The 27,904-nt window shown below is 43.8% G+C and overlaps 1 protein-coding gene across 1 annotated transcript in view; it reads left to right on the top strand.

Annotated features, from left to right (window-relative positions):
- The window catches only part of LOC146715018 (phospholipid-transporting ATPase ABCA1), a 189,536-nt gene that overhangs the window by 116,936 nt on the left and 44,696 nt on the right, over window positions 1-27,904 (top strand). Inside the window, exons 33-39 of the mRNA XM_085451370.1 lie at window positions 133-227; window positions 6,504-6,609; window positions 10,875-10,949; window positions 13,827-13,996; window positions 21,069-21,246; window positions 22,379-22,494; window positions 25,477-25,621. Of these exons, the coding sequence (XP_085307496.1) occupies window positions 133-227; window positions 6,504-6,609; window positions 10,875-10,949; window positions 13,827-13,996; window positions 21,069-21,246; window positions 22,379-22,494; window positions 25,477-25,621 (885 nt within the window). The remainder of the gene's footprint in view (window positions 1-132; window positions 228-6,503; window positions 6,610-10,874; window positions 10,950-13,826; window positions 13,997-21,068; window positions 21,247-22,378; window positions 22,495-25,476; window positions 25,622-27,904) is intronic.

Below are 27,904 nucleotides of genomic sequence, written 5' to 3'. Positions count from 1 at the left end.
AAATCTGAGTCGGTCTTGTTTTTGGTGCCACCAAGTGGTCCAGAAAACACTATTTTGACCCAAATAACAAACCAATAGTTTTTAAAAAATGCTTCAATTCAACTGTTTGTTTTTTTTTTGTTTTTTTCACAGAGGATACAGAACACGACAGACACCTTGCTGAATTTAACCGGACGGAATATGACGGACTTCCTGGTCAAGACTTTTGAGAAGTCTGGTAAAACAAGGTAACGTTTATAACTGTGTTTGCTGTTGTGAATGGCGGTGTGTCTATCTTTAGAAGATCAGCAACGGTAACATGAGCAAAAGGTCCTGCACGTCGTGCTGTCGTTCCCATCCTCGTCGTTATGCAGTTATCGTGTTCGAGCAAATCCTGCCTGGCCGCTCTGTGATGCACTTCCCTTAACCTGTCATCTCAGTGCGTGAAACCATAAAGAGCAAACTGTCAGTGAGAGGAATGATTAATTGTAAGCGTTAGGCTGGTGTGTTTGCTCAGCCCTGTTTCATCACGATTCCAGAGCGTGTTGGACATGTACACGTACTCGTGGCTGCGTGCAGCGGGGCTAGGGGAGGGTCTGTGGTGATGGACGTGGGTTACTGACCTGGTAGCCTGTCTGCCCCTGGGTGGGTCCGGGATGGGCGTGAGGGTCTGGGGGCGCTCCATCTCTGGGCCGGGGCCCTGGCTGGGCCTCGGGGCCTTGGGTCCTGGTTTGTGTGTTGCCGGGGTTGTGGGCGGGTGGGTGCATGGGAGCCCATCCCTGGCGCAGGGTGCCGCCGGCGTGTCGAGTCGCCTGTGGGGCTCTTCAACCGGTGGGGGAGATTGTTACACCTTGCAGGAGCTTTCTTCCCCTCAGGAACTCTCTGCAGGAGGGGGAGATACAGGAGAGGTGGAGGAAGATCTCAGCCTGGGCGTCTATTGTCTCATGTAGTCTGGAAGACGAGTGGATGGTGGGGTGGGTGCAGTTTTCTCTGTGGTGGGGTTGGGTGGACTGTCCCGGGCTCTGTGGGGCCAGGGGGCGCTGCTGCGCTGGGCCCCGGTCTGGATGGGCCTGGGTCCCCTTTCCCTGGCGGGTCGCGGAGTGTGGGAGTGCCTACTGGGGTCAGCGGGGGAGCTGGCCCCAGGGAGGGGTCACCTGCCCCTCCCTTCCTTCCCTCCCCATCTCCAGCTGCCTCCCTCCTCCTGCTCCACCACAACCACCCACACATGCAGGGCCTTGGAGTAGGGGTATGTCACCAGGATGCAGAGGAGGCTACCCCCCCCCTCTGTCCCCTTCTGGCTGCCTCTGCCTCAATTTTATCCCACAACTTAGACATTCACATTACTCACACTCTCATTACACATACATATAGGATCTTGGGGGTGGGCACGATACACGGAGTCCAAGTTACCATCAGGGTGTACGCCTCACCCCTGGCGTCGTTGCCCACCTCTCAATTTTAAATACACGTAGACATTGAGGGCTAGCAGGAGGGACCATGCGCTTACCTGCTGCTCCTTGGCAGGTAGCTCCATGCCCTCCTGGGTTTTAATTGCACCTTAGAACACACATGCATCAACACTACAATGAGCGGGTGGAGGGAGGTTTGGAGTCTTCTCTCACCCCCATTCTCTGCGGCCTACTGGAGCGGGGGGGCTAGGAGGAGTTGGCCATCCGACTGCGGTCTGGGGCCTCCCTGCTGCTGCGGAGTCGGGGCGGTCTGCCTCTCCCCACCGCAGGGAAAAGGGTAACACCACCTGGGTCTGGGTGCAGTTCCCCCCTCCAGGGGCAAGGGTACCTAGACCCGGTTAGTAGAGTACGCTTGGGGAGTGTGATCGTGTGTACAGCGTCCCTTTATGTCTGTCTCCACGTCGGTTGAGTGTGAAGTACATATGAGAGCATGAGGGTGGGAATGGATGTTTGTGTCTGTGTGTGCCTGTATGTCTGTGTCTATATGTCAGGTTGGGTATCAGACGCCACCTCTCTGGGGACATCTCGGGCCCTCCAAGGTTTGGAGGCCTATCTCCACCCACCACCACTTCCCCTGCCGGTGGCGGACTCCCTCAGGTATCGGTGCGTTGGTGGTTCTTTGTATCTGGGGGTGGGTGTCCGGGTACACACCGGCTCACTCCTTGGCGGCCGCTTATTGGGGCTCGCTCGGGCCACTTCGGAGGTGGGGTGCCCCCGGCCTCTCGGCCTGGGGCTCGGTCACTCAGGCACAGCTGGCTGCCGGCGGAGCTCACGGGCGCGTCACTGCAACTCCCCCTGGCTTCTGCTCCGCGGCTGCTGAGTGAGCCCTCATCTGGGACTCTCCTTAGCTCTTACTGGGACAGTGGCGCGGCTGCCCCTCTGTGGGTCTTCCTTGGTCTCTTGTGTTCTGGGTGCCTCTGGATGTCTGGAGTTTTGATCTCCTCCATACCTGCTTGATACCATAGAGGACAGGGCTGTGGCTCCCCACACTCTCTAGCAGATCATTACATGGAGAAACCTTTGGAATGCAAGCATGCTGATCCACACAGGTATGCACACAGGTGTACACATGGGTATTCACAGATGCGGACTACAGCTTTCTTGGCTGCTGCCTCAAAGCACACTGTGCGCTGTCTATCTTGCGTGCTGCACAATATCGTTTATTATTTAGTAAATATTGATATCTATGACTAGCTAGTTTATTGTGATGGTGCTTTTTTTTTATTATTATTATTATGTTGCTCTTTGTTGTTTGCTGTCTCCCCTGTTTTTTTTTGTTTTTCTTTCTCTCCATACAGGTGACCCAGGAGTTTTTTTTTTTTTGTTTTTTTTTTTTCTCTCTTCCCCCCCCTTCTCACCGTCTCTTCTCCCCTTTGGTTTTCTTTCTTCCTCTCCCCCTCTTTCTTTCATTCTTTCCCCCTGTCCTATTAAAAAAAAAAAAAAAAAAAAAGGATGACAAAGGATGAACTGAAGCTCCGCCATCACGTGATGTCACATGCTGCTGTTTCTGATGTCACTTCCAAAAAAAAAAAAAAAAAAAAAAAAAAAAAGGACATGTACACGTATTTCCTCTGTGCAGTGTGTGCTCGTGCTGTATATGTATAGCACAGGGGTCGGCAACCTGCGGCTCCGGAGCCGCATGCGGCTCTTTAGTCTTTATTTTGCGGCTCCAGGTGGTTTGGGAGAATAAATTAGAAGTAATTAGCTGAAGTGTCTTTTATTTGTGTTTAGTTCTTTTTTTAACTTGTAGTTCTAAATTGGAAGATTATTGTGATTTTGAAATATAAAAATAAAATTATATCTTATTATTTTTTCATCGTGCGTGAAGATGAAAGTGTCTTCGTACCACGGCAGACCCGCTGCTTTTCAGCATCTCTTTATCGACCACTTTTCACACACGGTTGCTGTACGCAGACAGCCGGCTGTAGCTTTTCTGCTCACAGCCCGACAACACAACAGCATAGACGGCACAGACGTTAAGGCGGCGAGGCGTGATTGCGGGTGCCGCTCAGGTGCGTCCGCCTCCCCCTGCAGCGGCGCTGCAGACCACGCCCCGCCACACACATTAACCAGGTAAAATACATATTTAGGCAGAATTTTGCAAATGTATATTTTTCATTTTTCAGCAGCATAGTGCTTTTTTTCCAATTACTTTTTAAAAGTCAGGTCAAGGCTCCAAAAGCCCAAAGGCGATATAAGGGTGGCGGCTCACAACAGTTTTTGTTTGCTGGATCATTTTAGTTCAGCTGGGTGTCTTTCCTTTTGTTATATTTCTTTAAGAGTTCAAAATGTGTTAATTACATAAATAAAATGTAATTTTCTCTGTAGCACTTCATGGATTTCATAAGCAACACACCTTAGTTGCTCTGTGGATTCTTTTAAAAAGCAGTTAAAAACGTTTCTGTTCAAACAAGCTTTTTGTTGATCTACATATTTTATATTCTTTACATTATTTACATTTGATCTGTTAAACTGTGTATAATTTCTATTGATTGTATCGTTTATTTTAATATTTGTGTACGGCGCTTTGTGATGTCTGTCTGTGAAAAGCGCTTAATAAATAAACTTTACTTACTTACTTTAGTTGTTCATGTTGGGTCTAAACTCAGACCCCGCTGTATCCAAGACTTATTCCCATGAAAGAAAAGCAAGGCAACAGTGTTCGATCGATTTCTTGCGCAAGGGAGGCCTCTCGTCTGTGACCAGCACGTTGAAATGACCACACTGGTGGCCTCCTCTCGCCGCCTTTTATTGACAAACTTCAAACAATAGTTTACAAAACACCTCCCCTTGCAACCCCCCTTTGGTTACAAAGACAAGGCACTGTATGTAAATGTATACACTGAGTGTGTGTGTGTGTGTGTGAGAATGTGTGTGTGTGTGTGTTATGTGAGAGTGTGTGTGTGTGTGTGTGTGTGTGTGTGTGTGTTATGTGAGAGTGTGTGTGTGTGTGTGTGTGTGTGTGTGTTATGTGAGTGTGTGTGTGTTTGTTGGTCAAAGGGTCATAAAACCTAAAAGCAGGAACAACATCCTTGGTCATAAAGAGGGTAGTCTTCCCCCACACCCAATGTATGGTTTACCAAAGATAACACAGTGAAACCATACAAAGGGTAGGAAGCTCTACCAAACATCAAACAGATCTTCAAGTTAGGATGTATCTACAATAAAACCTCCCCCAGCACAGAGTGGCTGGAGAGGTGGTCAGGATCAAAGGAATGGCTTTGATCCTACTGCTTAAACTAAGACTATACAAATTTAAGAAACACAATGGCGACATTCAACAATTAGACTTAACAGTTCACACAAAGCATAAAGGTAAAAAAACAATATATACAGTGTTATCTTCATTTTAGATTTTAAAAAGTATTTGCGGCTCCCAGTGTTTTCTTTTGCGTGGAAACCGGGTCCAAGTGGCTCTTTGGGTGTTAAAGGTTGCTGACCCCTGGTCTAGCATATGCGGCGCGAGCGCAAGAATGCACATCCACGTGTGTGTGTGCCCAGGGGTGTAAACGTGAGGGGTGTATTGAAATTGTCAACTTGCTGTGAGCCTGGAAAAAGCGATAAATTGAAGCATCATTTTCATCTGCAATTTTGGAAAGCTGATAAAAAAGCTCTTCCTTCAGGGCAGAGAAAAAATTGATGGACAGAGTCCAGATGGAGCTTCTAAGGCAGGGGTGTGAAACACAAGGCCTGGGGGCCAGAATCTAGCCGGCAAAGATTCCAATCCGGCCCACTGGACAGCTTTGGGAAATGTGATGTAGGGCATGAATTTGGAACTTTTTATAGACTTTTTACTATGTTTTCATAGGGTTTTCCTGCTGGTAAAGAGCTCCCTTAGGGCCATTCATATACACCAAACTAATTGAGTAAGCAATTATAATAAATAAATTATAGTTACAATTTACGATTTACTGTTGAAATCTGCTTTTTTCCCAAATGGTCCCACAGTTGAAAAGCTTAGATTTCTTAGAATTTAAGTCCAAAGAGTCACACTGACAAATGTCTTTCCTTTGCTACAGCAGCATTTCTTTATCACGTTGACAAACTCTTAAAATTGCACTTCTTTATTGTTTCTACTTTAGATATTTAGATAAATGCGAGTTAAACTTCTTTACACTGACAGGGCGTTTACACTCATCCAGCCAACGATGTAAAATGAGTTTGACATCCCTGATCTAAGCGGTCGATTTGCCTTTAATTTGTTGGAGATAGTGGCTCATTTCCAGATTCCACATTGGAATTGATACCAATATTTATCATATAAACTTCGGTGAACTTGAAAAAAATAGTTGTGAACGCAGCTTGGAGTGCTTTAATATGGCCTGTAACATGCTAATGAGCAAGCAGCATTGGCGTGACTCTGAGGGGGAGCCACAGCCGCAGGTCCCATCATCACAATGTTATATCACAAGCTGACCTCGAAAAGGTTTCACTTAAAAGTAATTTCACGTAGTCATTTTCCGGGGCGCCTCTGTAGCCTTAATAGTAAGGATGCAAACCGAGCAACCGAATCGTCCCCGATTTCACTGTCGGCTGAGTGGACCCTCCAGCCTTACTCCCCCACCCTCACTTCCTGTCTATCACCACCGCTGCGCTCAGATGAAGGCGTCTATACCAAACTAATACAAATGTTATAAGCAGCGATGCGATTGTCTGTTTTATTGGATCGTATTAAGCCCGTATGTCTAATGAATGTTTCTTAGGCAATAACTTGTGACACGAGCAGAGTAATAATAGTGTTTCACATTTCTCCTATGCCCCTGATATAATGAGGACCTAAAAAAAAAAGCGAGACAGAAATAGTGTTGTGAAAGCTCAGGGTGAAAAAACCGCATGTAGTAATTACAGTGTGTGTGTGATCATGCTGTTGGGGGGGGGGATGTGCTGAGGCTTCCCTATATGTGTGTGAGTTAATTCATGTGTGATTACCATGATAACTGCACATGAGGTCTTAGCTGATTTGTTGATTTATTTGCACAGGCATGAAAGTAGATGCCTTTAAAGAGAGAGAGAGCGTGTGTGCGTGCATTTCTGATTACTTTCCTGACACTGCAGGTACGGAGGGATCTCCGTCGGAGCAATCAACTCTCAAGTTCGTGTGACGGAGGCAGCAATCACGGATACATTCAGAGATCTAAAAGGCCTATTCAGTTCAGCTCAGGTATGTGATAAATATTGGCATTCACAAAGTCAAACTTGTTGACACCACTGGATTATTTGAATTTCTTTTATGGTGTAGAAAAGTAGTACAATGTAGTGCAAGTTGTACTGTTGGAAAATATCCCATGGGCATCTACAAAGACACACAAAACCTTGAAATTCGTTTTTTTTTTTTTCCATCTTTCTGTTCCTGCACCACATACTGTACATAAAAATGATGGCAACAAGAAAAGACCAGCCTCAGATCAGCAGTGTGATGATACCTGAAATGTCTTTGAAAAAGAGGAAATTTGTTGCACTATTTGTTTATCCTTTGTAAGAGCATTACAGGCATGGCTCAAGGTCACGTGAGTCTGGTCTGCAACTTTGCTCTAGAGTCAGTTATCCACCCAAATATTACAGGCATTGCCATGAAATCTTCCAGGCAGACCCCCCCCCCATGCTGACTCCTGTTAACATTCTGTATTTTGAAACCAAGTGTCTGCAGCATCGGACGCTTTACCACAGACATTGTACCTAGAAGCCTTTGAAAATCCTCATATAATAATATAACATAACATTATAATATAATATAAGCACATTCTAACTGTACTATCACACTTTATTTAGTAGTACATTAATGAGGCGCAACAAGCTGTGGCCTACTTTGTATCAATTTAGACAAACTTGTAAAAAGCACCATAAAAACACTAGTCTACTACACCTCACACAGAAATTGACTTTATTCAAGCTCCACAGCAGCGTCAACACAGACATAGCACCACACATCCCAAACAGCAAAGTGATTTTAATTCCCAATAAAGCTTGCAATATATGACTAAATGAAATACCCAGTAACTAACAAGTGCAAACGTGGATACATTTGTTATTATTGTGCATTAAAACTGTGTGACCTGTTGCATGCTGACTTGAGTTCACAGTGCAGTTTTCTTGTTATAAGCAATAACTGACCCTCTTATAAAGTACAGCTGTGTTAACAAAAGACCCTTTAAATATGTTTCCTTCAAGCGCACCATTTAAATTTCTAATAAAGTATATAATCATATAATTGGATCTCACATTGTTCTAGGTAGTGCACTACTACTGATTAGGCCTTAATTTAAATGTAAGGTAGCTAATTAGGATATGAGTGTGTTTATTTACCGTCTAATAAAGAACATTTTCATCCTAGTTGTGTTTCGCTTGATTCAAAACAAGTTTTATTACATTCAACATAAACCGATTGCCGCTGAAGTCACGACAGATTCTTCTAAATTTCTACTTTTTAATCTACTGTCATAATCAGGATATTTAACATGTCCAGCAGGTTGATTTATAACTAAAACGCTTCAAAGCTACTCCCAACACTGCTTCCAGGTTCTCCTTGAACCTTTATCAGTGTAAAAAGTGCCACAGCCGTCTTTGTATAAACATTGCTTCGGTGCTCATTCATCTATAGAAATGACAAATAAATAAACCGCAAGCCATCATCAGCGTCGTGTTACGACCCAGCGCTAAATGTTTGTAGCAGTTTTGTGAGTGAAGAGGCTGCTCTCCCTCCTGTCAAGGCTGCGGCTCGCCGCTTTTATTTTGACTGCGCCGCTCCTAATTGGAGCGTTGAGTTCTTTATTCAGACAGCTTTGTATCTTGGATACCGGTGATGTCACTCGCGGTGGACTTTTGGACTCCGCTGATTTCTCGAACAATTGAGCGAATTCAAAAGGAAGGAGGAGGTTTAATTCCTTCAGATCCATTTTGTTGAGTGTCCATGGCAACAAGCTGCTATTGTCTGAGCGCCGCTGTGAATAAATCGAAAAATCTTGTGCACAAGATCGCACAATCCGGCAAATCCGCTCCCCATACCGCATTACTTAACCTTCTTATTAATGAAGTTCATTCAGTTTCAGGGTTTTCTTTTCTGTATTCTTTAACTTCTTCCATTCAGTCTGCTCAGTGCCTGCATCAGGATTCAAACTCTTAGGAATGTGTAGTGTTTTCTTAAAATTCATGCCCACTCACTTGTCACCTCCCCGTGCCTCTCCCTCTGTCTCGCTCCCTCAGAGTCTGTCGTTAACATTTTAAATTTTGGACGTTCAAACTACACCGTCGCTTTGCCCCCGGGGGTCTCCGGTCTCATCCCTCACCGAGGCTCTCTCCTCTTCTCTCCCCAGAACCTCGACGCTAATGTGACTTTAATTTGTGCAGCAGCGATGATGTAACTCTAATGGCCGGGCATTAGCCGTCCCAGCTCTGCATTCCTTGTTATTAAAGTGCTACACTGTCCTTGGGAAATGTCTGCTTCAATTCTGCTGCCCCTGCTGCTGCTCTGCAGACGTTGCGACGTGAGACTCTTAACTGGAAGTAACGTGTTTTTGCACTCGCAGCCACCTGCGCCAACTGGGAAGTGGGCTTTGAAATTTCTGTTTCATTGCATTTTCTATGTCTAGCAGGTAGAAAATGGAGCTCTGAGAAGCAGGAGGCGGTGGGAATGGAAAGAACAAGAGAGGCTGTGCGGTGGGAAGTGTATAATTAAGAACCCCCACCCTCCCCCCGCCTCAGAGGAGCCACTGTTTCATGTAGATAGCGTTAATGATACGCAGCTCCCCGAAATGCTTGCGTAACCCATTTTTATTATTTAAATTATTCACAGGAACAAGCCCCTTAATTTAATAAACTGTAAACTTCTCCCCGGCAGATTCCTGGAACACACACATATTAACACACTTGCCACACAGGCCGTTTGACCGCTGAACTACGCGGGCCGATTTTGGAAAAAGTCGCCGCACACTCGAGTGGCTTTATTGCCGCGTCGTGAGCCACTGCACCGATGGGGTCCTCTGGCCAAACCAGCCTTGTCATTGTCCTTGAGCGGGGGAGAGTTTGTCAAGGATTAGACGTGGCCAGCCGCTGGCAGGCACACTTCTCATCCCGTCCTCAGCGACGGCTAATCCTCAGGACGGCTTCCTATTTGGAGCCACTTGGCACAACTCAAACCCGAGTGAAGGGAAAACAGGAAACACGGGCAGAGGTCGCCCGTGCTGCTGCTTTAGGACGAAAGCAGAAGACTTGTTCTCCGCCTCGAGTACGAATAAGTAATGAGCTGGAACAGAGGGGGATGTTATTTAGCGCTCTCCTCTTATTTCAGGGTGCATTGCTGAAATGATGTGTAAACACTGTGTTTAGGCGCAGATGTTTCCAGATGTTTCTAAAGCCAGCCACAAGGTGCTAAACAATTGGATGAGTTTTGAACAGAGAGAAAAAAAAAGAAAGAGGCACAGTATGATCTCCTCGGCCCGTTGTCCTCAGGTAACCGTCTGAGCCGAGCGGCTGGAGAGATCTCTTTTCTCTCTCCCCCCCCCCCCCCTTCCCACTCCCACTCTCTCTGTTTCGCTGCAGACAGCCACTCACACCTGAGCACCTTCCTGCATTCTCGGGATGTCTTTCTTGATTTTTCTCCTCTTATTTTTCCCCGCCGCCCCGCCCCTCGCTCTCCAGTTGTCACCTTCACTTTGCCTCCGTAAACCTCTCCTCCTCACTCCGTGCCACGTTCGCTGCCCCTCCTCTTCCACAGCCCCTCTGATGAAGGCAGAAGTCCAACAGGAGGTCCATTTGCATTTATATCACACATGTAATGTGCTCAGTAGTCTTATGGCCGGGGCCGAACAGCATGGTATCAACACGACACTTTGGGAATGGCACGCCTGTCATCTCGAGCCCTCATCCCAAGGCTCATTTCACATGAAACATGAGTGCAGCAGAGGAGATTTTAATGCAACCTGTCCGGGCTACCATCGCTCTCCCTCCCTCCCATTTTCATCACCTCACCACAAAGCCCGGCTGACACTCTGAAAATCATCCCTGTGCTTGTGTTTTATTTGCGACTAAACCCTCTCCCACCCCCTTAAAGCCGATTGGTTCATTTGGTATGTAGGCTGCTTGCGTGAACTGTGAATCTTTGTGTCATGCCCACCCCCTGCCATCTTTTACAATTATTTTACATAATTTAATAAAGCAGTAATGTCGAAAAGAGGGGGGGAAAAAAAGTAACAAGAATAACAAGGGGACACCCCCAACCTTAACCCCACCCCCTCCACCGCCACCCCTCAAGTCGGAGGAAAATAAATGGTTCAGCACACCCCCAAAAGGCTCCCTGGAAATCCTGATTCTCATGTCTCTCTCTCCCTTCTCCCTCATGTTTTTGCATTTCAAAGAGCAGCGGTGGTCTTCCGAGTGTGTCCAATTAAGTTTCCCAACTCATTTCTTATTTCTTGTTTTCCTCTTCATTAGGATAACGTGACTGATCAGCTCTACCAAAGCGCTGAGACGCTGCTCAAGAACCTGGGAACCAGGGACAACGTCAAGGTATTGTTGTGAATGTACATTACACTGAACACGGGATGAACGTTTAGCGACCGCAGAGGTGAAATCAGCCTCGTGCGGTGCAAAAACAGGCTACAGAGGCAGCGAATACCCAAACACAAGGCCACCAACTCATCTATCTCACTCAAGCCAAATGCTTGATATAGAATTGTGATGCTTTAACTGCATAATGAGCCTCATTGTGGGTTAAGACCTGTATAACTGAATTTAAATCAAAAGCAGACAGTGCTATAAATAATTTAGCAGCTACATCCTGGTGATTTAGTCTCTAACTAAACTAAAGAAAAAAATGTGATCACTTGTTGCTATTCTGAAGCCTTTCTGTTCTGCTGTGCTAAACATAAAAAAACCCACAAAAAAACCTGCTAACCCAAACTTGAGCTTTCCAAGCGGCAATAAATGAATTTGTGTTTCCATTTTCCATCTGCTAAAGAATTAAAAAGGAGTCTTGAAGTAAGTAATGCTGAAATACTGCCGAAGCTGTCCTATAAAAGTGTCTCACACTTATATTTCTCATTCTGAGGGAAGAAAATTTGCTTCTCCTCCAGAAGCACTTTGATGCTTAAAGTAGTTTCAGAAGTGGAAATGTGGCTTGCCATCATATCTTACATATTTTTTGCTCTATCACCCTCATGTATTTAGCAGACAGGCTTAGCTTACGATCTGTTATCTTGCATACATCAAATGGTATTTTAGCTGTAGACCTTTCAGAAACTGCTGGATGGGAGGAAAAAAACAAAAAACAAAAAAAACAAAACAGAAAATAATATCTATTTTTGTCGATCTCCTCTTGTGAGATACAAGAAGAAGAAAGGAGAACACAGCAGCAAGCAGACAGAAAGAAACGTGTGTGTGTGTGTGTGTGTGTGTGTGTGTGTGTGTGTGTGTGTGTGTGTGTGTGTGTGTGTCTTTCAGATTTCTCCACGTCCTCCTCTGTGATGCGGTGCTATGTTGGGCTGACACTCAAACACCATCCACTCTTAATTAGCGCTGCACTATCAGCAGGGAGCTCTCCCTCTCACTCCAACTCTCTTTCATCCATTCTTTTTCTTCTACAAGCAGCCTCAAACTCAGGGAATCACTTACAGTAGAAACAGAAGGCACGCTCAGAAATACAGGACAGGAAATAGCGTTGGGAATGTGCATCAGTAGCAATAATGTACCGTACATCTCACTGTGCACGCGTGCTGCACAAAGATCTGAAGGACCAACACTGTCTCATCAATGTGCTTATTAGACTACTGAGTTCAGATGCCAGAGTCGTACACAAGGTGCCCTGTGATGCACTGACAGGCCGGTGAGAGGTAACCACTTTATTCTAGAGACTTACAGTACTGTGCAAAAGTCTTGAGCCACCCCCTTATAGTTCTCTTAAAACAATAGTCCTCCCAACTTTTTGAAGGTTTTTTCTTTTTAGACATTGGCTGCTTTTTCACTCACTGTAAGTCCAGTCTTATCTGACCATTATTGGTTTAAGCCACTTAACACTGACCTATGAATCATTCAAGCATCAAAAATGCACCTAACTGAAGGAAGGAATCAGTGTTGTGACTTTATATACTGTTTTACTAGAAGCCTGTAAAACAAACAAACATATTCTTTCAATTTCTTTAGTCCAATATATGAAAGAAATTGCAAAAAAACAAACAACTTTTACAAGATCTGCGCTGAAAGTCAGTGATACAGAGATAAAACAGTGAGTGTCTACAGCCATCTGTAAAACACGGTGGAGGCTCTGTCATGATTTGGGATGCATTTTAATCAGTGATGTTGGGGATCTAGTCAAAATCGATGGAAATATGAAAGTACCATCAGATTTGATCCGCAATGCAACACCATCTGGAAATGACCATCTGTCGTTGATTGGAAATGGCTTGACAATAGCATGATCCCACACACACACAGTGCTAATGCCGTAAAAGCAGACCTGCCAACATCCAAAGAAGAGCTTTGGATGTGCTTCAAGAAGCCCGGAGATCTATTCTTGAAGATTACTTCAAGAAATGACAAGAAAGCTGCCTCAGAGAGTTCAGACTGTGTCAAAGAATAAAGGCAGTCATGCCAGATATTGACTTTCAATGTGTGTTTTCACATTTCAATAAATTTCCTGCTAAATGTTCCAATTTTCTATGAAAATATAAAGAAATGATGGGTGGCTAAAAACATTTGCACAGCACTATACTCGCTGCATTAGGAGGCTGTAGCAGAGCTCATGATAGTCAGCCCAGAGATTATGACTCACATCCCTTTGGGACCTTTTTGTTTTGCTCTTTTTATTGACTGAAAGAATAAAAAGCCGTTTTTTGTCTTTTTACTCACGCTTCTAAAGCGAGCCACATCAGCAGCTTGGATAAGCAGCATTAATTGACGCCCCGCTAATGAGATCCGGATAGTAGTAAATCCGTAAATGACACAGACAACTCTTTACAGTGGTGATATTTGCCCTTTCTTCTGTTACGCTAAAGTGTTCACACTGTGTTTGCTTTCTGGTACTTTTGTTGGTGTCACGTTGATGCTAAAACACACCCAGCAGACAGATTCTGCCCTGATCTTTTATTCACTACCTCACTGGGTAGTTAATTTCTCCCTTTTCCAAAGAAAGCCACCTCAGAATTAAGAGGGCACATCCTTCATCACTGACCTGTTCCACAGTTTTAAAAAAAGTAAAGATTAGAATTGAATCTTCACTTCTCCACGTCATCTCTCGGTTATCTCTCCCTTCATAACCTGCCTGTTTTATTTTATTTTTCCTATTATTTGTCCACGAGTCTTACCTGATGTAGTTGCTAGGAGACATGGGAAGCAAATGCAAACCCCTCTACATGCTGTTCTCTGTACCAATTGTCTGTTCTACTGCAGGTGTGGTTCTACAACCAGCTGCGGCACGCCGTGGCGTCCTTCTTTAGCGTGGCCAACAACGGCATCCTGAGAGGAAATCTGCCAGCGGGACAGGACCCGCGCCAGTACGGCATCTCCGTCACCAATCACCCCCTCAACCTCAGCAAAGAGCAGCTCGCCAGTGCGGCCATGTGAGTCATCGGGCAAAAAAACAGGGGTTAAAGCTTTCTTCTTAACCTCTATTAGGTTTTTGTTTGGGTCCATATTAGGAACAGGGCTTCTCAAATACTGAATAGTACATCATTTGGTTAGTATAACTGTCCAGAAAGGTAGTGTAGTGTTAGTACCTCACAAGAAGAGTAAAAATGTTCTGCATTTGAACTTGCTGAACTTTGTAGAGTTTGCATGTTCAAGTCCAAAAAAATAAAATCAACAACTCACGCACATGGAGTAAAACTGTGACTCCACATTACCTTTAGATGTGGATGTGAGCCTGAGCCTTGGTTTGACTTCAAGCACAAGCTACTAACGGTATACTGGGAGAAAAGCCCCTAGCCTGCAGTTTTCTCCCAGCCTTTTGACGCGCGCAGCTACGACGATGCATTTTCTCGTGTTTGAAAGAGCCGCTTTTTAATTTTCTGACACTGCATTATGAGATGCAGAAGAAAGAGACTGATGGTGACCGGGGAACCGCGACAGATAAGGCAAAGAGAGAGAGGGAGAGAGGAATGAAGTGAGGGGGAAGAAAAACAGCATAGACTGAGGGAAAGCAGATGAGTGGGAGACAATAAAGTAGACAGCAGAGAACAGACAGACAGATAAATGAGGGATCGCTTCGAGTGTGCGTAGATTTGGAGGCCCATGGGAGTTCCTCACGAGGGTGTACCATTCCCTCCCCGCATGCTTTATCTTAGGGCGGATTTCTATGAGAGCTGGAGATTAATGACGTGCTAAATCATAATATATTGGCTCATACCATTCGGATATAATTGCTTTCTGTGTACGGCTCTGTGTTGTGTTCACAGCTAGTGTCTTTGAGCTGGATTGTATCCCGTAACGTCATCAATTTCCCGTTTGCGGTCCTCAGTGTGAGCGGCACATCTACTGTAAAGTAGTTAGATTACGTCCCTCTGCAGCACATCATCATACAGTGCCACGACCACAGCTCAGTAACTGCATTTCCATTCCACTTTCCCCCCGCTGCTCCAGCTCTCTCCCTCGGTCAGGTGTTTATGTGGTGATCAGGTGCTGACGACAGGCCTGAGTTAGAGAGGGGAAGACAGCGCCGGGGTTAGGGATAATTACGATATCCTGTAGGTTCAGGATGAGCCTCTTCTGCTCTCTCTAGCAGCCCGTGCAGAGCGTGAAGACTGCAATTTATGAACTGAGATTTTCAGATTGCCTCGGACACTCCTTCACCGCTGAATAAGAGCGGACATTGTAGGAGGGGAAAGGGCCATGGCTTCTAGAGCACCTGACTCAGCACAATTTGAAGCTCCACTTATCGAAATGTATATTTTATGACTATGGATCAGATGGCAGCGTGCGATACGAAAGTTTTTTTTATATTTACAAACTGTAAACAGATCTTATAAAGTGGCAGCATGTAGCATCGGTAAGCTAGCAGACAGAGAGTTGTGCACATTAAAATCGAACTGAAGCGAGTAAATATTGTACTTATGTTCATTTGGTAGCCAAAAGCACACCTCTTTTTTAACTCAGAGCGGTTTTTAAGGGGGGTTTAGACTTTACAGTTACAGTACTGTGCAAAACTCTTGAGCCACCCCTCTTACACATGCAATACAGCACATTTCTCCCTGTTTCCCTTCCTTACGCACAACTTCTTCACAGCTTTCCTTCCAATAAGCCCATTTCTGTTGAACAGTAGATGAATCAGCTGATGTCTCTTAGGTCCTGTGTCTGGTCTTTGCTGTATATTTTTTTCACTGTTTCTTAAGGACATTGCTTTTAGATACTGCACATCTGCTGTAAGTAGTTTTTAGATTTTCCACTTCCTCTTTTTGTCCTCCACTTGTCCTATTTCCACACTTTTTAGGAATAGCCTAGTTGGTGCAAAAATACAATTTTGGGCCTGTCAAGTGTGTTATCTTTGTAATTTTTCATAATCTCAGCTACAGAAATGTGAACAAATGTTGAACAACAAATGTTTTCTGCCCTGAAAATGGTCAAGTACAAGGACTGAATATGAGTGAAAAAGAAGCCAATGGCAATGTCCAAAGAAAAACTCGGAGAAAGACCAGTTAATTGCAGCGAGCCAAAAAAGCCACAGTCACCAAAGGCCAAAAAAAGTATCCCGCCCATCCTGTCAAAATATTCTGAAATGCACCAACCTCGGCCTTAAATGAATCCCTGTCACTGACACTTCCACAATGTTATGGTGAGACCGCAGCTAAACCTGCAATTTCGATAATAATTCATCCCCATTGACTTGCTCCCTTGCTAGCTTTTGGACACCAGTATTTCACTGCACCGTCTAATTTGAAGTGACACTCCCCTCTAGTGTACTTCACAGCCTATTTCAATGCAAGCGATGTCATGAGCCACAAAATTGTGAAGGGCTGCGCAGGTGGAAAGAAAGTCGACGCTTACACCCACAGAAATTACCACTTCATTCCCACAAGGTCTCCGTGCTTTATCTCGCATCGGCACAGAAATGGAGCCTCCCGAAATGTCAGCGTTGGCACCGTTTCATTATTGAGAGATATGCATTGCTTCTCAATTGCTGGGGAACATCAATTTGGCAACTGACAAAAATGTCTCATCTTGCCGCGCTTTTGAATTTGATGTGTAATTTATTTGCAATCAACGAATTATGACACTTTCTGTTCTTGCTGCTGTGCAAAAGTATACTATTGTTCCCATTTCTGTATAGCTGTATATCCCAGATTCTGTAAAGTTATTTATTTCATATTCTGTATAGTTTTTCATATTTATATCCTGTTCATATCCTGTACATAGCTTGTACTCACTACAGCCTGTACATACTTATAGTTATAGAATATTCACAACATACTTCATACCGTGTACATTATAACATACCATAATAGACCCATTTCTGTAATATACTCACATATCTATATTATTGCTAATATATATTGTAATATATCTATATCACTAAAGCACTTCTGGATGGATGCAAACTGCATTTCGTTGCCCTGTACCTGTGCATGTGCAATGACAATAAAGTTGAATTCTATTCTATTCTATTCTATTCTATTGATAACGTGCACATCACACAGCTTACCCTATGATTGTCTCTGGAGCTCTCTACCTGCATGTTGCTTTATAATAGAAATAATGACCGGAGTGTTGTACAGCCAATTTGTTATCTTGTGTTTTTAGCATCTTTTCAGCATAACAATCCCCTGCAGCCACTCTAAATAAAATAATAATAATAATGAAAACTTAAGGAAGGCAACACAAACTATAAAGCTTTACTCCCACTGCACATCTTCCCTGCACTTGCATTAGTAGTTAATTAGCAGATTGCTTGTCCTCTTTTCACAGCAATTAACCACCTTCAAGCATTCAGCCTGCGATCATTCACAGCTTTGTCCCCTACATTACCTCCCCACCCAAACAGAGCACGCAGCCCTTGAAAACTGCTAGAAATGTGGGCTGGCACGCACTGCTGTTAATGATTTCATATTTATGTGTTCTAATTGCGCCTGGTTGGCGATGATAAATATGGACATGTAGCCACGCAGGGTAACTTATTTCATATGCTAATTAAGCAGCGGGAAGACTCGTGAAAGATTATCAGGAGGCAAGGGGTGAGGATTTGGGAGGGTTGTGGGGGCAGTTGGGGTGGTCAGAGTCACAGATCGCAGTTTTATCCAATGCTAAATGAGCAGACGCAGTAAAGGACACTTCCAAAGGTAGCGTGGCATAAATAAAGACGCACGGCAGGGGAAATTTGAGAGATTTGTGTGTGACACGGATATTGTTGCGGATGAATAAGTCTTCTAAGATTTTAGGATGTGCTGTTGGACAAGCTGGAAAGAGACAAAAAGGAGCCCTAAACGTGTCGTAGTTTCAGAAGGCCGGTGACATTTAAAAGCTTCTTTTTTTTAAATTCTATCAGGTACAAACAGCAATCAGTCAGTGCTGTAAAAGCTAGGCTAATGTAGACATCAATACTAACAAGAACATTGAAACGTTAGTTATCTGACTTATTTTTGCAGGTGTAGCGGAATTAGTTTAAATGCATCGTTGCCTAGTGTTAAATTTGATTATGTCTTAATTACAGGAAATGAGCCAAAAGTTGTTTTGACATTGTTTCAAGTGTCATCAGGCTCATTTCCTGATAACAGACCTGCTGATTTTTAACAGAAACTCTTAAAACTGGTTTTATACACACAAAAGACTGAATTTCTCCCACAGGACAGTCCGGACTCTTCCACGGCTGTTCTTTATTGTCACTGATGTCACAGCAGTGATGGCCTTGTGAATGATATTAGAGGTAGTAAATAGTGCGTTCTCATGAAAATAGAAAACCAAGTGCGCCCATATTCCCCAAGAAGTACATTAAAATACAGTGAATACCTCATAAGGATGGAAAACCGAAGGTTCATGGACTGCAGTTCTGTATTTCATAAAGTCTGTTATTATATGTGTTATATCTCTCATACTGCAGTTCATGTGGATGATTTTATCCAAAGCACCTTACAGGCCCCGGGGACTTACTCCGTAGCTTTGAAAACCTAGTAGGTGCCACAGACTGATAAAAGATGGACGTAGCAAAAACGTGATGTGAATCAGAAACTACCCAACACCTCAGTTACACTGAAGTAAAAATAGGATGGGAACCTTCTTGTGATTAGGGAAAATTTGTGGTTGCCCAGTGAATGCACTGACTTTTGTTGCCATCGGAGGTAGATTGCAAGTAGTTGGGATGTCCAGAGGTTGTGCCAGCAACACTGATTACACAGGTCACCTGGTGGGAGGCAACTTGTCTCCAAACTGTCACAGTCTGTCTCAGTTTAGCAAATAAGTGGAAGTTGCTTTGAAGATGGCAACTGACTGCGAGTGGTCACAGACATTTCAAAAGCAGGGATCGTGACATTCTGCTGCACGGCAACATCTGTTTTTCCCCAGTGTGACTGCAGCATTACACCTACATTCTTTCTAATGGCCAGCAGGGGGCGATTTCACTCAATGCAAAATAATTTTGGGTTCTATAGAAATCTGTCAGAAAACGACCCTTTGGACTGTGACCTCGGTATACAGGGAGTGCAGAATTATTAGGCAAATGAGTGTTTTGTCCACATCATCCTCTTCATGCATGTTGTCTTACTCCAAGCTGTATAGGCTCGAAAGCCTACTACCAATTAAGCATATTAGGTGATGTGCAACTCTGTAATGAGAAGGGGTGTGGTCTAATGACATCAACACCCTATATCAGGTGTGCATAATTATTAGGCAACGTCCTTTCCTTTGGCAAAATGGGTCAAAAGAAGGACTTGACAGGCTCAGAAAAGTCAAAAATAGTGAGATATCTTGCAGAGGGATGCAGCAGTCTCAAAATTGCAAAGCTTCTGAAGCGTGATCATCGAACAATCAAGCGTTTCATTCAAAATAGTCAACAGGGTCGCAAGAAGCGTGTGGAAAAACCAAGGTGCAAAATAACTGCCCATGAACTGAGAAAAGTCAAGCGTGCAGCTGCCAACATGCCACTTGCCACCAGTTTGGCCATATTTCAGAGCTGCAACATCACTGGAGTGCCCAAAAACACAAGGTGTGCAATACTCAGAGACATGGCCAAGGTAAGAAAGGCTGAAAGACGACCACCACTGAACAAGACACACAAGCTGAAACGTCAAGACTGGGCCAAGAAATATCTCAAGACTGGTTTTTCTAAGGTTTTATGGACTGATGAAATGAGAGTGAGTCTTGATGGGCCAGATGGATGGGCCCGTGGCTGGATTGGTAAAGGGCAGAGAGCTCCAGTCCGACTCAGACGCCAGCAAGGTGGAGGTGGAGTACTGGTTTGGGCTGGTATCATCAAAGATGAGCTTGTGGGGCCTTTTCGGGTTGAGGATGGAGTCAAGCTCAACTCCCAGTCCTACTGCCAGTTCCTGGAAGACACCTTCTTCAAGCAGTGGTACAGGAAGAAGTCTGCATCCTTCAAGAAAAACATGATCTTCATGCAGGACAATGCTCCATCACACGCGTCCAAGTACTCCACAGTGTGGCTGGCAAGAAAGGGTATAAAAGAAGAAAAACTAATGACATGGCCTCCTTGTTCACCTGATCTGAACCCCATTGAGAACCTGTGATCCATCATCAAATGTGAGATTTACAAGGAGGGAAAACAGTACACCTCTCTGAACAGTGTCTGGGAGGCTGTGGTTGCTGCTGCACGCAATGTTGATGGTGAACAGATCAAAACACTGACAGAATCCATGGATGGCAGGCTTTTGAGTGTCCTTGCAAAGAAAGGTGGCTATATTGGTCGCTGATTTGTTTTTGTTTTGTTTTTGAATGTCAGAAATGTATATTTGTGAATGTGGAGATGTTATATTGGTTTCACTGGTAAAAATAAATAATTGAAATGGGTATATATTTGTTTTTTGTTAAGTTGCCTAATAATTATGCACAGTAATAGTCACCTGCACACACAGATATCCCCCTAAAATAGCTAAAACTAAAAACAAACTAAAAACTACTTCCAAAAACATTCAGCTTTGATATTAATGAGTTTTTTGGGTTCATTGAGAACATGGTTGTTGTTCAATAATAAAATTATTCCTCAAAAATACAACTTGCCTAATAATTCTGCACTCCCTGTATATGTTCCTGATAGGTTTATAGTCCCTTGCTTGTCTATAATCTCAGGAGGTCTGTCTGCGGACCTGTGCAGGCGGAGGCCGACACAGTCCTATTTTATGTCCCTCAGTTTCTCAGTCAGATCATCAAGTCTCTTTAAAAACACTAAGATGGTGACAGTCACAATCCTAAGCTCAACATGAACATGAAACTAAAAGAGTTTAAAACTAAAGGGTCACGGTAGCTGTGTCCATCTTTTATATACAGCCTGTGATAGTAGACAGAATGTAAATTCTAATGATTTTCTTTGTGTGCTCCATATATTTTTAAAGCCAACGTAGTCTACATCACCTCAGAATCAAACTTTATATTTAGCCCCATGGACAAAGTTTAATATCCACTTTCTTTTGCCCTGGTAGACCCCTAATAGCTCGCCAGTCAACTTTTTCTATGCTGTGTCCTCTTCAATTACAGGGCCACAACCTCCACTGACGTCGTGGTGTCCATCTGCGTTATCTTTGCCATGTCCTTCATCCCTGCCAGCTTTGTCCTCTTCCTAATCCAAGAGAGGGTGAACAAAGCCAAGCATCTGCAATTTGTCAGTGGAGTAAACCCAGCTGTCTACTGGTTGGCCAATTTTGCCTGGGACATGGTAAGTACCAGCTTTATCTGACAGCTGTGTCTGCGCCTCAAATATTCTCTCTTTCTGAAGCTTCGGCTCTGTTACCTGACCCATTAAAGCCAGGTAAATACTGTGTAATATATGCTATAATGTGATTCACCCCAGCAGTTTTCGCCTGCTTTATTTTATACTACCCTTGTAATATACTACTTTGGGCCTTTTTTTGCCCACCTAAGGCTAAATGTAAAAATATCCATCCACTGTAATTGACAATGTAGCTTTGACACTGCTGGCTACTGGGAAAAGCTTCACCTGAGACAGTTATTGGCTGAGGCGTAATTATCGACAGCAGCTGCCCCTGCTGGTTATACTCAACAGGCTTACCGGCAGTTTCCCCGAGGCATAATGGAAGTAAACATTTCATCAGGTACCTTTGGTAAAGAAATTGCATCAGGACACTCATCATTATGGTGGATAAATGCTGTCTGGGTGGAAGACAAATGCACCTAAGGAGCCTGTCTAATGATTCTTGCCCGAAGCTCCCCGCATTACCATGCACGCTCTATCAACAATAAGGATATTACAGTGAATCTAGTCTGAAAGCTCTTTAATATTTCAGTCTAAACTTTTTCTGTAATAAACATGTATCATTGTAACCTGATACATTGTATGTCTATTATCTGCAGTATTCCATTTATTCGCCAGGGGGGATATTAATCCGAAGGGTGATTATATAATAATAGCATCATCAGTTATGTTTGTTTACTTCTGTAGGGGGAAAAAAAGTCGGCTAGTAAAAAGCGTGCTGTCTGGTTTGATTTGAAGTTGAATGGATTTAAACAATCGTTGGATAAATATTAGTCTTAGATCAAAATTTTATAGAGCCATTGTACATGCATCCAATTCAGCGTGTCACTGAGCGACCGCTTGCTTCAAACACACGAGAATCAGATGGCTGTTATTCACTGGATTAATTAGAAAACTAAAGCCGGATACATTCGCTAATTAAAAAGTCATCTACACATTTTATAATTACACAGTCTTTCAGTTGGCGTAAAAAAAAAAAAAAAAAGTCATAACGCTTTAATGGAGTCGTAACCACCCTAAAGAGTGACTTTTTTAAGCCTGTGCTTTATTTTGACGTGTGTGTTTGTGTTTACAGTGTAACTACATCGTCCCCTGCTTCATCGTGATTGTGATCTTCCTCGCCTTCCAACAAAAAGCCTATGTTTCCCCTCCTAACCTGCCGGCTTTGATCCTCTTGCTTATTTTTTATGGGTGAGTAAATGACATATTTCAGAGTAGCTCAGAGAATTATGGCGTGCCCAGATTTCTGGGATGGGCTGTCTTTTAATATTCATTGATTGACTTCTGAACACTTCAGGTATCCACAATAGAAAGCTGTCATAGTAGTGCAGGTATTGGCTGAATTGTAAGTTCTTGGTACGCACTGTAATATTTTGTTGCCCTACCTTTAGCTCCGATGACGGCACGTTAGAGGTTTGCCGTGACAACGTAAAGGGATTAAGATCTCAGTGGGGTTAAGGTGAGGTCTCCGCTGTGGTGGTCGATCCATCTGTGAAAAGGACGTTTTACTTTCACTGAACCCATCTTTCACAATTTGAGCCCGATAAATCCTGGCATTATCATCTTGGAACATGTCCACGCCGTCGGAAAGAAGAAGAAATTCATTAATGGAGAAACTCTGGTCGATCAGTAAATGCAGGTAGTTAGCTGACTGCGTTTTTGAGGAGATAATGTTGCTGAACCTTGACCAGTTGAAGCAACCTGAGATCAGGCTTTTACTGTAAGCACGAGGCGTGATGATGCATCACTTCACCCGCCTCTCTTCTTAACCTGATGTGCCCGGCACTCAGGAACAGGGTAAATCTGGACTCATCAGACCACATGACTGTTCTCCATCGCTCCACAGTCCAACCTTTAAACATCCCTGGTGAACTGAATTGTTTTTTTTCCCCAAGTAGCCAAACTGATAAGTGGTTTTCTTAAGGCCAGACAACTGTTTAGTCCTGATCCCTGGAGTTCTCTTTACATTGTGTGTGTATAAATGCTTTTACTTAGCTGCGAGTTCAACTATTAATTTGACCTCTGATCATGATCAGTCATGATTTTCACATTTCTTCTTTGAGTCCCTTCAGCCTTTTGTACTGTGTTGAATAGTTTAACCCAATTTTAATAGTTTGAGTAAACTTCTGAATTGTGTTGTTTGCTTGATACAGACCATTAAATCTGACCCTTCTGAAACAGAGAACATCTTTTCCACGACCACAGGATGTGTCTTTTTACGTGGTTGTTTAAGAAATGAGAAGCTACTCACTTCAGTCAGTCAGTCAAGGTTAAATAAGCTGTTTCCAGCTGAAACGTGTCATTATATTACATTTTAGAGATCAACCACAGAAATTAAAGCCATGTTCAGCTGCGGATGGAGTCATCAAAAATCCATTTAACTGCCTAAAAAGGGTGCATAATGTCCATTTAGACCGCTTACATTGTTTACCTGATGTCACCTTTCTGATGAGGAAGTGAAGCTGTTTCACTCCACCACACTCAATGAACAAAACCAGTAGTTTACCAGTAGTTCAAAGTTTGTTTGTCCACTGCTGCTGCTTCGGTAAATTAGTTAGTGTTACCGTGTGACTTTTTTGTTAAAGGGATAAAAATCCATCACGCAAAAATTACTCAGTAAACCAGCAGCTCCTGTTTTCTGTGAGGTAAAAAATACAGGGAGCAACAGACCTGTTCAACTCACACGTGCAACTTTAACACTTGATTAAAGTTTACCTTCAAAGTTTGTGTTGTTATTCATTGTTGAACCAGCCTTTCCACGCTGTAGGAGAACTTTAAAAGTGATCTGGCACTACCTCAGAATCACCAGCTAAGAAGCATTAGCTCACTTCCACGCTGCTTACACTTCCTTTGTTCATTTGAACTATTAAGACTTTCCCAAATGAAGATGACATTTAGCAACTTCCCCTCCCCCATACACTTAATGAAGAGTTTTGACACCTCACGAAATGTCAGTAAATATGTGGTATGATGACCATTTGAACAGGTTCTAGCAGGTAGTAACCTGTACAGGTAAAGACTACCCTTTTGTTGCATAACCAGTCATTTTGTCCTAAAAGCCGGCTTGAAGTATGACAGAAACCATTCAGTTCAGAAAAAGGGGACAAGGGTTTCTCCTTTTAGGTGTCCGAGGGGTAAATAGTTATCTGCGACAGTGTCAAAAAGCCCCACAAAGCCAGAGTAATCGAAGAACTGACGTTTATGCCACTAATCTTTAATTCATATCTCCAATTCAATCCAGTGCGTTTATTACAACGTATTTTATACATTTTTTGCAATAGTTTGTACTTTGTGTAATACTTATACTACGTCCATTGAAAGATGCACCAGTGCACACAAATAAGTTAGTAATACTAGTCATTGGAAGTGACACACACCAAACCCTAAGCCTAACTATGATCACGTCCTAATCCCCAACCCTGACCCTAACCACATCGGTCGGCTTTTTCCACCCTGCAAACCTATGACATCGTAACATTGATGATGATTGGTCACTTGCAATGTTGCAACTGGACCAACATTGGTTTTGATGATCCAGGAAGAACACCACCGCAGGGATATCAGATACAGCTATGGCACATAGTGAAGGAGACATGCTGTGTAGCTTAGCTCGTACAAACAGGTCTGTGTGCTTCTCAGAGTGAGGCTGCAGTCTGTTTCCAAAGATTCCTAATCTAAAAAGAACTGAATCAGAAAGTTACACACACGCCTCTGAAGTAGGTCAAACTGAAACTCCAGCACTTGAGTAAATGTAATGAGATCAAAACGTGTTACTTTCAAATTACATTCAAAGGTCTGGTTATATGACAGGGGTTTGCACCGTGGCACCACAACACCAGTGCCTCACTTGATCTGCTTGTGATACCGAGCTTGAACCGCTGACTGCCGAGCGTGGGCAGCATTCAGTTGGCAGTGCTTTCATGGGTCACTTACTGAAAATGCAAATGATCAGAGGAGGCCATCAAATGGCACAGCTGACCTGGTAATCCGCATTTGTGAATCGAAAATAGCAAGGATTCAGTAGCTGCTAGCATGATATTTGCCGTTATACAAATTGCCCTCGGAGAGTTTAACGAGCATGGATCGCACTGGAGATCACCTTTGTTATTTTAATTTCTATATTTTATATTTTGTAACACTGTTTTACTTTGTTTTGTGTTTTTTTTTTTTAAGCTGGGCTATCACGCCCATGATGTACCCGTTCTCCTTCATCTTCAGCGTGCCCAGCACAGCTTACGTGGTGCTGACCTGCATCAACCTCTTCATTGGTATTAACAGCAGCGTGGCCACCTTTATCATGGAGCTCTTCGATGATGATGTAAGTGTCACCCTCACCACACGCTCACACGCTCACACACGCATACAGAGTCTGTGCAGACGGAAAAGTAGGAGACACACATGCATGCATGCACATTTTTAACGCGACAGGCGGCACACTTCCTGTGAAACAGCAGGCGCAGACTTTCAGGCTCCATAAAAATGATATTTATGCAGAAGCTATAGCTGCGGATGGCTAATTGACTTGAATCATAGATAAACGCTCAGTGTTTTTCCATTTTTTTCTCCAAAGCAAAGGCTTTCATGCGCGTGGGTGGGGTGTGTGCCCACCTGGTATAACTTTTAATATATTTCCTTTATCCTCTCGAGGATTTTTCAAAGGAATTATTTTGCCTATTCTTTTTAATGTTAAATCGTTTGCTGAGAATTGGGTCTTCAGAGAACTTTGCTCATCCATCTTTCAGCAAGTGTTCATTTTAACTGCAAGCTGCTCCAGTCTCAGTGGAATGAAAAGACAAAGACACCAAAAACGAGCTAAATAAGAAATGCAGAGCTCGGTTTGGAGAGAGACAGACTGTCAGTCATTGTACTGTTTTATTAGAATTTAAATCAATTACGTAAAAAAGAAAATATCTGAATACGCAATGTGTGCAAACAGCCAGGACTCAGACAGAACAACCTCAAGTTTTTTAAACGATTTCTCTACTTTTCTGACATCTTTCTCGTTTGTTCTCTGATCTGAATACGTCCAAACACATTTGCAGCCTTAATTGTTATTTGCACGATTCCCACGCATCGCCCGCTCTCTCATTTGGTTTTTTCCCACCTCACCACGTATTTTTAGCCTCGTGCTGATCAGTCATCCCTTGTCAACAGACACAAGAGCACGGTGCGGTGCCGAGCTGCGTTTGCATCTGACGCTTCATCAGAATGTCTCCCACATCCCCGATCTGCCACTTCAGACGCAGCGTAATGTCGTCTCAAAGACTCTTGCCTCTGCGCGGTCTGCCCCCTCCGACACGCCTGCCTGCTTGATCTTCTGGCGCCCGCTCCGTGATGGCATGGGATGTTTCCTGTCTCCTAACGAGGCGGCCTCATTTGCATCGTGATTTCATTATCGCCGACATTCATCATCAATTTGTATTTTTCACGAGCGCGTCTCTCCTCCAAGAAAGTCACTGTGGTCATTTTGTTGTGTCTGCATTCTCTTTATTTATTGATGCGACGTTAGCGGAGCGTATTACTCATAAAGGGCGCCATTCCCGATAATTTAATGGACAGCGCTTTGCCCACGGGCCGGTGTAAAGGGACGGATTTACTGCCCATTTCGCTCGATTGAGGCATTAGGAGCAGCGTGTTTCTCTGAGACTCGATGGGGACGGAGGTCCGAGATAATTCTGCTAATCTGACCCGATTTCGCCGCCGATAAGAGTCTGACGGGTCAACATCAATCAACTCACATGTTACAGCTCTCCAGGTTTCCATGTCTCCCCCAGTTCAGAGCTGATATCTCCCCGGAACAGACTCTTCACAAACTAGCTAGCGCAGATATGACAGTGCCCCGACGTGCTCCAGTTCAACAGAAACGGCAGATCCTGCACATGACAGCTCTATCCAGCCTTCTCCTCTCGCAGCTTCTGCGATTTCAAAGCTGCGCCTCATCACTTTCAGGCTCCTCTGCGGCGGCGGCGATATTTAAACAGTGTCGCTCAAAAGTAAAGCTTCCGGCTTTCAGTCTGTTTTCTCTTTTCAAGCACTGGGTGAATCTAGATCCCTTTTGGGCATAGCACCATTTTTCCAGGGGAGAAAATGGGAAGAAGGGAAAAAAAATAAGAGTAGCAGAGTGGGAAAGCAGCGCTGCAGTGTTATAGACTTGGTGCCCTAGTTTTGTCTTGAGACCAATGGGAGATTTTCTTTCCCTCAGGACTGTCCAACTCCCTGTGGATTGCATCAATCCCAGCCTGCCTTGTACGCTTGAAGCGCTGTCTGAGTCAATACTTCCACCACGTGCCTCTAAGAGATAACCGCAGGCACCCATAGATTTTTCCAGGATAAATGTATCGGTGTGGCGGCGTGGCCAGGTACCGCTTACCTCATGTAGTGTAATTGGAGTACATTGTTTTAAGTCCAGAAGAATTTATCGACGCTGTGTTTAAAACAGGCAAAGGTTTAATGTAGTCGATTGCTCACGACAGAACTCCTACAGTATCTCAAAACCACAGGAATATCATCTCTTGAAAAATGTCTTCCCCAGCTGTTTGAGCCATACATCCTCTGCTTGTCTGCTTTCATTGTGATTCGCAGCATTATGAATGAAGCCACG

Source organism: Copadichromis virginalis, linkage group LG3, assembly GCF_057382275.1.
Source record: "Copadichromis virginalis isolate Kocher_CV1m ecotype Utaka linkage group LG3, C_Virginalis_male_GT1.1, whole genome shotgun sequence".
Lineage (NCBI taxonomy): Eukaryota > Metazoa > Chordata > Actinopteri > Cichliformes > Cichlidae > Copadichromis > Copadichromis virginalis.
Note: the sequence above shows the minus strand (reverse complement) of the source record. Positions and strands in the feature narration are given on the sequence as shown.